Genomic DNA, 11,552 nt, shown 5'->3' with positions numbered 1-11,552 from the left:
GCCGCTGCAACGTGTTTGTCTTCATAAACTTTATTAAGTCAATACGTTAAGCAGGCATGCATCAGGTCCCTACGGCGTGCTTCTTGTTATAATATTGTGTGCATTTTACTTTCATTTTACACCCCTTTATTTAAAGCGTTCATGTCCCAGGAAACTCAGATAGGAAAGCATCTTTCTGCTGTGAAAGGGAGGAAGTTCAAATTAGAGCTCCATGTGTCAAGGCCAAACCACGCAGCAATAACACACTGCCTTCTCTGAAAGATGCAGTCATCCCCGTGCTGTGTGCAGTGTACTCCACCTGCATTCACAGTTAAGAGTCAGTTAACACTTTCCTGACTTCAAATAATTTGTGTTAATGAAGCTTGACCTGCACTTACCAGCCTTATGTGCATGTTCACATTTGCTAGTGAAACAAACTCACCTGTTCATATTTTGTATAACCATTTATTAAACAACTCATTTACTTTAAATTATACCTTCATTGCACATAAGGGAGAGGGAGGAAAAGAACAAGTTAGAAACTAAAAAACAAAACGGCTTCCAATAGAGAGATTATTCCTTTCTGGCTCATACTAACAAGGTTTAAATACATTGTTGTATTTTATCTGTGAAAAGAACCCCATAATTTTGACCATGAGAAACACAGCAGCAATAGAATTTATCATGTATTCTAAATCCATCTTCATACAGCTGTGCAAGGGAAGAGCAGGATGTGAACACTTGCAGGGTTCTTCGCATCTGTGATCTTCTGAGTCAAGTTCAGAACTTCAGCAGAGGGGAATCCAAATTTTCTTTGTTTATATCAGGACTCAGAGTGATAAGAGGAGAGCTCAAATCAATCAACTGAAAGAAAAAATGATTATGTTTAGGTGTTGTACATAATTAGTAGTGATAATCTCAATTACTTTTTAAATCTCAGATTCCTGTTACTAACCAAAGGACAGATATAAGCACCACACAAGTGTTAAGGTTCAGAGTTTTAAAGATCTAGCTTACTCTTAGACAAGCACAAGCTTCCCACAAGGTGGATGTTCCCCAAGTTCATCTTTGAAGCCTTAAGGGCTTCTTATAGGTTTCACTGCTATGCACATTCAAGTGACAGTACAACCCAGGCACGGCAAAGCATTTCTGAACTGCTCTGAACATGCCCCCTGAAGATCCCTGTGATCCCCTTCTGTGTTACTTTGAAGGGTCTGATATTAAATTGATCCCAAGTACAACTGATGTCTAAAACTACATTCTCATAGTTACCACCACTCATCTGAAAGCATCTCGAGGAGTCCACCTTCAAGCTGCTAGTGTACAAAAAGAAAAACACTTGCTCAGAAATGCTTGTCAGATTTAGACTGGGTTCCAACATACATTTTTCAGCTAAGGAGGGCTTTAGGAGAAGGGTTAAACAAGAGTCTCAGCATGCCTGCTCTGCAGAAGACAGCATTCACTTCCTGCTTCAGGAACAGTTTAAGGCCTGAAGCAATTTTTAAGGAAGTTCTCATTCTCCAACCTCCTCCTGCTCACTCAGCTCCAGTTCAGCACACATGGATGTTAAAACATTGTGCTCTCCTTAAAAGCACATTGCTATGTAGTATTGTGAACTGACTGAGCTGCTATTACAGCTCTTATGCTACCATGGAGCTGTCTGCAAACAGCTATATTGGCCACCTCACATTTTCCTGCTAGTATATATGCATCACTCCCTTCCCATCCCACCCCTAATACTTAAATATTACCTACCTTTATCTGCTCTGAGAACATAGGCTTCAGAGGAATAACCTTATTCACTTCAGGAGTATTGGAAAGGTCAATCAGAGGTCTGCTTCCACATTCCAAAGTTTGTGGGAGAGAGTTATCTGCTTCAATGTCTATCAGTAATACCTTAAAAAAAAAAAAAAAAAAGACAAGGTTTTCCCCTCTGCTCTCCATGTTTCCTTCAAAATAATTTAAGCAATTAGTTTTATTTTACATACAGGTCATGTTTTATTTACAGTTCGGGTCTTTCTCTTACAGGATTTTCTGCTTACAGCATTAAAAGCTTTTGTTCTGCCAATGGCTCTTACCACAAATAGAGAAAAATACAACAAGACAAAGAAAAAGATCTCTTTGGAACATAAAATATTTTCACTTGTAAGTCAGATTTAGAAAAGTCTTAAATCTTGACAGTTGTTAAACTACAAGAATTGTGCAATGTTATTTACCCAGTTTAAATACATAAGCAAGTCTGTAGAGCTCCAGATTTCAGTTACATTTTGTCCAGTTTAGCTACTTTATACACGTACTAAGTAATTCCAGAGCAGCATTTCACATCTGCCAGTAGATCAGCTAACGTGGGACAGAACTGATGCCATAACATTGAGTAATTCACCTGCAAGGTTTATTCTACACCTGGAATTCTGTAAATCTATAGCACTTGGGCAGGTTAAAGGTCTGATCTGCTAGTTCTGAAAGCTTTCTCCTTAATGCCTGTTGTGTGCCAGCTTTCAAAAGGAAGCCAATAGATCTACAGGAAAGAGGGGAAACAGCATTCAGTGTATTAACTGTGTGACAGTTAACCAACTTTTCTGCCACATGAGATTTGGGGTTTAATCCTTAAGCACTGTACACAGACTTGCTTTGCTGCTATGCAACTCAATTTCTCTAGAACAGTGCATGTTTTTCCCCCAAGAGGCCTCATGGTTGTGACAGGAATTGTCCTTGATAGTGCTTTCCTAACTGAATCTACAAGAATTTTGCAGCACTCACCTAGAAGTGAAACTTCAATATGAAATCTGCAAGTATACCATTCAGCTTCAATAGAGGAATTATAGTGGGAACACAGAGCAGATGGCCATTGCTATAAACAGGCACTAGAGGGTGCCTGCATAGAGCTAACCTATTTTAACTACATGCACTGAATTGCTTTTTCTACTCATATCTCAGCTTCAATTCATTTATTTTCATGTAGTTAGTTCTGTAGAAATATGGATTCTCTTATCTTACCTCTTTAGTTTGTCTCTCTTCAGCCAGCTGATTTTGTACTTCAGCCTCTTTTAATTTGTCTTCTACTATTTCTGTCACAGCTTTTTCTGGTGAGAAGTCAAGCATAAGAGGCAGCACAGGGGGAGGAGATGGATCATCTTCTGAAGATGATGACCGTGTCTCTTTAACCTGTTTAGAACTAGAAGAGCAATGAGTACTTTAATCAGCAGCAACAATTAAAGACAGGTAAGACAAAGACAGCCAAAGCGTTCCACAAAACCCAATGCCCTAACTTCATTTTCTCCTTATTTTCTTTATCCTAAGTTTTGGACTTCATATGTTTAAGATCCAAAAGCACGCTGACTTCCTGAACAATGTGAAATACTTATGCTGTAATTTTTCACCTACATATGCAATGAAATGAGGTAATGGCTCTAAAGATTTCATCCTATGAAATGCCTATGTTGACACACATATTCTGCCTAAACTTCACACATGGTTTTTTTTTTTTGTTAAGGAACTGTAGTCCAATCTACATGATAAAGTTGTTTTAGAGGCAGTGAATTGCTCTCAAATTATAATTGGTCAAAGAAAAGACTATTTAGGGAATTTAGGCTAATTAATAAATCAGAAGATAAATCAGAAGATATTCACTAGCTATGCATAGTTTGTACTTGACCCTCCAGCCCTGGAGGAAGCCTGTATATGCACCTGTGAGAAGATGCTGGACTGTGGCATGAAGGCAGCAGCATTATCCTTGCAGAAATTAGATGGGTAGTTAGCAGTAGCATGGGATTCTCTCCCTTGTACAAGACATTGTTTCAAATGAAAGATAAATCACCTCAAAATTCAATAGAGAAATCCTTGGCTTTTTGACTGAGGCTTCAGAGTAATTTTACAAAAGCATTGGCAACCACAAGGAGCAAAGCTGAATTTTATTTAACCAGCTACTGCTCATTAAAAGGCAACAGCAAATGAACACCAGCTACAACTATCTTCAACTGGAGTACCAGATACAAGTTTTAAGTTGCTCACTAGCTCAATTCAAATAACTTCCTAGGAGGTTAGAGTTCTTTGATGTTAATGTTGACCGATCTTAAGGCTGACTGTATTTTACTAATTGCAAGACATACATCTACATCAGGTCTATACTGTATCTAAATGTTCTAGTGTTCTACTCTAAAGGTAGAGAAAAGATCCTTGAAAATTGGAAGTCATTAAATTTCATTTAGAAGCAATTTAGCTTCAACATTGATTTCACTTCTCCATTGCATTGGAGAGCAGGGGGTGTTCCTCCTTACCCAGCTGTGCGTGTCTTTCTGGTAGAGAAGCTGGAACTTTGGTGAACAGACTCAACACATGGAGAAAATACTGTTCTTGGTGTGGTTTTAGGAGTTGCTGCTGGAAATCCTGAGATACGACGGACAGGTGTAGGTAAGGCAGACCGTCTCAAGCTGCCAGGAGTCATGGAGACAGGCCTCTCACAAGGAATCTGAAATATCCCATCTTCAGAAGCTTTCAGGGGTGTGCTGATTGCCATGGCACTAAGAAGAGGCACACAAACAAGCCAAAGGTTCTTAGAAAGTTCCATTCAAAGAATTCTACCAGACAATAGAAATCAGTTAACCTTTGATTAGTAACTGAAAGGTGATCATCAAGAAATCAATACCTATGGCAAAGTAGGGGCTTTACTTCAAAAAGAATTGTTATGAATAACTGTAGTTAAGCCATACAAAGGTGATCCTCCTTCTGAAGTGTTTTGGATGTAGATTTCCCCTCCCTTCCCCAAATCACTTCAGAAATTATTAACACAGCCTGACCTTGATGGTCTTAAGGGACTAGAGAAGCTTGCCTTTAAAGAACTTAGAGCTTTTGAAGACTGTTGCTATGACTACCCATGTTATATTCAAAGAAGTACATTCCATTCAGTCCTACCTTCCAACTTTGCCACAAAATGTTAATCCAAGAGACGGTGTTGCTTTTGTTGCTGACTCATTTGGCGTTAAATCTAAAGAGAAATGCTTTGTTATTTGTTATCCACATCCATATTTAATTTTCAGAACTACAGATACCTTTCAATTAGAACACTTGTTCCTGCCGAGCGGTGGATAGAAGTGTGATGAAAGAGCAAGCACTCAAAGAAACTTCTGATTTTATGAGCCAAATCAGAAGATCAGCTACATAAAGCATATGCTTACCTCCAGCTTTCACTGGAACCCGAGTTTGACCTGCAGGAACTGACAGATGTCTAGCCCTGGGCTTTGGGCACAGGCTTCCTTTAGTTGTACTTCCATCTTTATTTTGTTGACATAGCTTCTGCAGACTGGGGAAAGACTTCAGCCTCTGAATTCCACTGCCTTCAGGCTGAGATGGCACTGTTAGTGCAGAAGCTGAAGATTTAGCCAAGCTTGCAGCACTAGATATTTTGGGAGTACTAGCTGATCTTGCTTGCTTGCTGGATCTTTCAGTATTGACAGCCTGCAGAGAAGAAACTCTGGTTGGTCTGGCCAGAGATTGTCTGTTTGTACTAGATGAAGGTTTAGAGCCACTCACACCAGCTTTTGAAGTTGCATTCGATTTCCCTGAAATAGAAAGCTAAGTTTCATTTCTGAATCATTGTTTATTGCTAAGCTGGATTAATAAAAATAATTAACCTTGCATAAAACAGTGATCTACAGCACTTAAATTTAATAGCAAACAACTTAAGTTCGAGATGAAAACTTACTCCCTGAACACTCAAGCAATGATACCTGCTTTAGAAATTCTCCTCGCCAACTATCTGAATTATAAATTAGTACAATTAAGTAAAAGAATATTCTTCAAGGAATGCCAGAACAGTTTGCAATATAAGTTACATCTTCAGCATGTTTGCTCACCAGACTTGGGATTGTTTCCTGAAGTATTTTCCACTCCAGTGTTTGCTTAAGTTACATTGATTAACACCACAGGCTGAACTACACCATAAGGGCTTCTCTCAGTTGCCAGTTTTGACTTGTAGTCTGTACATTAATAGCACAAATCTTGACTTTTTATATTTCCTATCATATAAAAAATTAATAAGCCTTAACTTCTGATAGAAACCTTAGTATCAGCCCAGCAACAAAGTATACAATAAGAATTTGCTGTAGCTTGGAATCTTGCTAGATCTACAAGACCTGTGGTGTTTGTAACTACCGCTGTTTTTAGGATACAGTAACTTCAAAAGAATGGAGAAAAAAGTAAGGGTCAGATTGATAGCCTTACTACAGTATAACTGAATAGAAAAATTAACTCTCCAGAGTTGGGTTTTTTTTTCCATCTCCCTGAAGAAAACTCATCCTTTTATTAGCTAAGAATTAAACAAATTCAGAATTTGGAAGTAGCCTTCACACCTTACTACTCCAGTTCATTCTGTTGTTTTGTGGGACTTTATCAATAGTTCAAATCTGATAAACATACAGCATTCAGGACCTTACATGCTTGGCTATAACAGAAAACAGCATACAACAAAAACAGACTTGGTGAGGTTTTGCTTATTTTCTAGCTGTCAAATGCATCAGACATGTAGGTATCAGGCTTACAGGAATCTAGTCAGTACAAGCAGTACAAGTAGTTTAATATTTATCTTCAATCCATAGGGATTTGTTTGGCTAGCCTACAAGATTTTATTCTGCATTCAAATTATTCTATACTGTTTGTATGTACTAGACACCACTAAAACGTTCAGACCCTTGGGACAAGAGTTGCTTATCTACTTTAAAACTGATTTGTTAGACAAACCTTTAGTAAGAGTACTTACCATTTTTTCCTATGGGAGAAATGGGTAAACTTGAGTTCAGATTTGAGCTCACACTGGAAACTGATGAAGTACTTTTCCTTGCAAAACCACTGGCAACACCAGGAAGCTTCAGATTTGTTTTTTTTAAACCAGGCTGAATCACAGAACATAGACAAAAGTAGTATTTAGTATGTTACTCTGCTAGGCTGCTGCGTGGTGTTACAGTCGTGTGATTGTTGGAGAAATTCCTTCCTTGGGTTACAACAGGTTAAAAAACAACATCTCCTGGAAATAGTTCACTACATCTGGATATCATACAGAAGTGAAGTAAGAATTTTCTGAAGTAGGCTGTTACTTTTATTCCTGTCACAAACCTGAGTATAGACTTAAAACAATCTCCTTTATCTTATCTTCACATTAGGATTATATAGGACTCCTGAAGAAGTTATATCCTACATCAGAAACTTTGAGGGTGGATAGTGATAGGACAAGGGGGAACAGTCCAACTGAGACAGGGAAGGTTTAGGTTAGATATTAGGAAGAAGTTTTTCCACACAGAGGGTGGTGAAGCACTGGAACAGGTTGCCCAAGGAGGCTGTGGATGCCCCATCCCTGGAGGCATTTGAGGCCAGGCTGGATGTGGCTCTGGGCAGCCTGGTCTGGTGGTTGGTGACCCTGCACATAGCAGGGGGTTGAAACTGGATGAGCATTGTGGTCCTTTTCAACACAGGCCATTCTGTGATTCTACAAAATTAAATAGATACCACAACACTGTGTTACTTTCCAGGACTGTGGGGTTATGCAGTCATATGAGGGTGGACAGGTAGCTTCAGGTAAACCTGTTATCACCTGCTTAGTTGTTATATGCTACTGCCACCTTCCGAAGAGCAAGCTAGATGACAACCAATCCCCATGAGTGCAAACAAGCCAAAGCAAACATCAGGTTCCACTTGGCCTCTCAGTGTCCTGCTGCATACCTCATGTCTTCTTCCTACACCACCTGCACCATTTTCAGGGAAACTTCAGCAGTACACTGTGAGCAAGCACAAAGCAGTACTGCAGCAGTGCAGGTGCCTACAGCTCCAAAACAACTTAATGCATGTTCATGCGTCTTATGGCAGCTTTGTCCTATAGTATTTGTTTCTTACCTAGAATTACCACTCACTATCTGCAGTTAATACTTTAAAATGCCTATGCTTGTTATTCCAACATACTTTTAGCTTTTCTGAAGTATATTCATTGTGGTATTGACATAGAAAACATTAAAGATAGCAATCACAGCACAGGGACTCCTTTTCCTCAAACCTACTAAACACAAAAATAGAGCTTTAAGTTAGAAAATAAACTATACTCAGTTTTTTCTTCTTACAGAAAGAGAAGTAGTATTGTTGTCATGTTAAGAATGTTCATCATTACCTTATTTGGAGCAGGAAGGACTTTTTTGTCCTGCACTGAGGAACTGCCACTTAATGAAGACTCAAAAACATCTGAAGCAGCACTTGATCTATCTGAAATTAGATCTTCAGATGATCCCACGCTGGTCAAATCTCTTTTTGTAGAAATATTAGTCTGTTTTCCTGGTTTGGCCTGCAAATTCCAATGCAACGTTTTAAAAGCTATTTTTCTATATGCCACTTTAAAGCTTTTGTTCATTTTGTTAAGAAACTGAGCCAGTACTCAATGAAAAAGTCTTTGAATCCAGTTACGCCCTTAGTCTCTAGGCCAATATAGTTTAAGTTGCCTTCTGAGTACATCTGCTAAGCATTAGAAAAGGCTTGAACACATAAGAGAAATCAACTGAAGGACAGTTCTACAGCTGTAATCAGCACATTTCGTATAACCATGCGCAGTAATAGTTCTTCACAACTATGACGTCTCCATTTAATGCATACTTTTCTGCTTTACTCTAAACTTGCAAATGATGAGCCACTACAATAACAGAGTACATCACCTGAAGTGCCTATTTAGACAGGTAGAGTACAATTTAGCTGTGAAAGCATTAAGTCTGTAATTTTTCTTATAGCACCTGAAAAAAAAAAACACCATGAAATTGTCCATTTTCTATCATCTATTCCATTATCTATCTATGTGAGGGGTCACACAGAGCAATACCCCACTTTCAGTAAGATCTGGATTACATAATGGAGTCTAAAATTATATGGTATAGAATAATAAAATTTCAAAGTCTAGAGACTGGATTTGTAAGCACAAAGGCTGCTAACAAACAGCTGTTTCCTTGCAATTCTCTTTCACTATTTTCCTAGGTTTCTCTTTTCAGTTTATCTCATTGCCAAATCTTAAACCTTACACTGCTGATCAGTGCTTCCAATGACTGGAGAAGGGTAGACTGAATGAGAACTCAACTAGGAAGGTCTTTCTGTCATACCACAATACTTGTGCTTTTTCCCTGTAGCTCCTTCAACAAAAGTTAAAAGTACACAAAATCTTTTTCTGCACAAGTTGCACAGAAAAAAATCCACATCAAAACCAGTGTTTAAACAGCAGCCAGGAATGATGGCATTCCCAAAACCAGAACAGAATTACAAGTCTGCCAGCAGTTACTCTGCATTGTCACAATAAGTAAACCAGTTGGCTGCTATATTATATCTGCCCTACTTTTCTTTTTCTAGTGTGGGACTTCTCCTGCCTGAGCATTTTAAGAAGCAGAGAAACTTCAGAAGATTAAAGCTCACTTATAAAAATCAATACACAGTTTAAACATTTCTGTAACAAAGATCAGGTTTAAGGAAAGCACTGTTACATAGAGGACATACCTTTTCTACAGTCAGCATACTGCTTTTCCCAAGAGTAGATGAAAGCTTTGGCATTAGCAGTTTGCCAGTTGCTTTCTTGGTTTTTTCCTTAGTTTTCTGTTCCTGTGTCAGAGGCGAACTGATGATTTCTGTAGGAGCTGCCTGAATTTTAACAGGGCTTTTCTCTGAAGGAATATGAAGAATGTGAGTCTTGTCACCTGACAGAAGTTTATCTGATTCCTTCTGAAAAGCAGGCAGCAGCATACAGGCAGGGCTATCTCCCACACAGTATGTCTCCCTCTTAACAGCCCGGGGACTTTGCTCTATATGATGGCTTTTCAGTATTTTCATTTTTGACTTCAAATCCTCCACAAATTGTTCAGAAGTCTCATTTCCATTTTCTTCTGACTGGCTTATTTTATTCTCTTCACTCTTTCCACTTTCTAACTGCAGTGCTAGCAAATGAGCTTCTTTGAAGATCTCTACAAATTTATCTCCTATAAGTGTGCTCCACGTGAGTTGATCATCAGAAGCAGGCATCTTTTTTTCAGCACTTTTTGCTTCAATATTGACAGCAATACATTTTTCTTTGTGTCCCAGAGATCCAATAAAGACTTCATCTTCACTTCCACTATGAAGAAAAATAAGTCAGTCAGGAGCTTACTTCATCTGCATTTCAAAAGGTATATTTATTTACCTGTTTACATTAGCATACCTTGCTGGAGAAAGTGAAAGGTCAAAATCAAACTTTTCATCAGCCAGAAGAGGAAAGTCTGAAACTATAACAACTTCATTAGAACTTTGTCACAGTAGAGATTAGCAATAAAAATGACTATATTATGTTCTCATAATTTGGTGAATCTGACAGCACAGTTAGTTGTCAGGTTTGAATAACTGATTTCTTTGACCTTAAACATGCTTTGATTATTTTAAAGGCACAGCAGTATGATCAGAATCGTGACAGATGCCCAAATACCATGAAAGACCTAAACAGTAAATTCTAAACATCCTTAACAGAAACAACAGGAATGTGAGGTGGGAAAAGATTATCAGCAGCTTCAAGACAGAAGTGAGAATATATAAGCAAGAACTGGATGACAACACAGTTGTCCTATCAGTCAGTTCCTTTCTAGTTGAGGCCAATACAGAACATAACACAAGGTTACAAGAAAAATGTTTCCCTTTTAACCAATTCACGCAGTAAGCATTAACGGAATCAGCAGCAGACAGATAAGAGAGGAGCTCAGAAGAGATACGTATCACGTCACCACGTGCATTAACACCAGAGCTCCACAACGTCTCGAGGACACCCAAGCACGAGTCTGATAACAGCGCCCCATGCAAGGAGAAGTACACAAAACAGGATACACAGCAGACTAAAGAGGTCCAGCAGTCCGAACGGCGCCCACTTCTAATGCGAATCCGTGAACCCACACTGAGAGCTCCCCAGCACCTTCTCCACCTACCATCCATGTAAGCACTCGGTTTCTCCACCACACGCCCGGAGCGAGGCAACGCCATTTCTCTTCCCTCCTCCATAGCCTCTGGAAGCACAGTAATGCAGCATGTTTAAAATACAACAATTAGGAGAGATGCACCCACGTAACGAAGGCGCCGAGGAGCCCCGCACCACTCACCTCTGCGGAGCCGCCGAGCGCGAGGCAGCCCCCCGTTGCCGGCTGCGCGTTTGAAATCGCGCCCCGCTCACGTGACGCGTGACGCGCGCTCTCATTGGCAGGTTCGAACGATACTCCTTTTCCCCGAGCACTATGGGGTTTGTAGTCGGCCGGAGCCTCCCAACGGCCGCGCGCGGCCCTGTGGGAGCGAAACGTCACGCCGGGTGTGCCGGCGCGGGACCTTCGCTGGAGAAAATTGGGCGGGTTAAGTGGGCTGAGGCTGGCACCGACTTCTGTATCCGTGCGGCCCAACCCCTGCCCCGGCACGGACCCCCGAAGCAGGGTGCCCGGGGCCGCAGTCATGCGGCTGCTGACGGTCTCTGGTGAGGCGATCCACAGCCGCTGCACGGCGATGCCGGCGCTCAGCCATCCGCACGGCACAGAGAGCTGCCTGCTGTGCAGCTGGTGCCT

At 40.2% G+C, this 11,552-nt stretch overlaps 1 protein-coding gene across 3 annotated transcripts; it reads right to left on the bottom strand.

Annotated features, from left to right (window-relative positions):
* Positions 1–26: 26 nt before the first annotated feature.
* On the bottom strand, positions 27–11,219 carry GTSE1 (G2 and S-phase expressed 1). Of its 3 annotated transcripts, none has more exons than XM_048964753.1 (13): positions 11,103–11,219; positions 10,932–11,009; positions 10,181–10,244; positions 9,487–10,096; positions 8,129–8,299; positions 6,734–6,866; positions 5,154–5,537; positions 4,891–4,963; positions 4,257–4,499; positions 2,977–3,154; positions 1,735–1,875; positions 1,252–1,292; positions 27–843 (listed from the first exon to the last, which is right to left on the bottom strand). In XM_048964753.1, exons 2-13 carry the CDS (start codon positions 11,002–11,004, stop codon positions 840–842), a joined length of 2,115 nt encoding a protein of 704 aa, XP_048820710.1. In that variant the 5' UTR covers positions 11,005–11,009; positions 11,103–11,219; the 3' UTR covers positions 27–839. The 3 variants fall into 3 exon arrangements, with proteins under 3 accessions (XP_048820710.1, XP_048820701.1, XP_048820691.1); XM_048964744.1 differs by having other exon boundaries at positions 1,252–1,295; positions 11,103–11,218; XM_048964734.1 differs by lacking the exon at positions 1,252–1,292 and having other exon boundaries at positions 28–843.
* Between the last annotated feature and the right edge of the window lie 333 nt (positions 11,220–11,552).

The sequence above is a fragment of the Lagopus muta genome, chromosome 1, assembly GCF_023343835.1.
Source record: "Lagopus muta isolate bLagMut1 chromosome 1, bLagMut1 primary, whole genome shotgun sequence".
Lineage (NCBI taxonomy): Eukaryota > Metazoa > Chordata > Aves > Galliformes > Phasianidae > Lagopus > Lagopus muta.
Note: the sequence above shows the minus strand (reverse complement) of the source record. Positions and strands in the feature narration are given on the sequence as shown.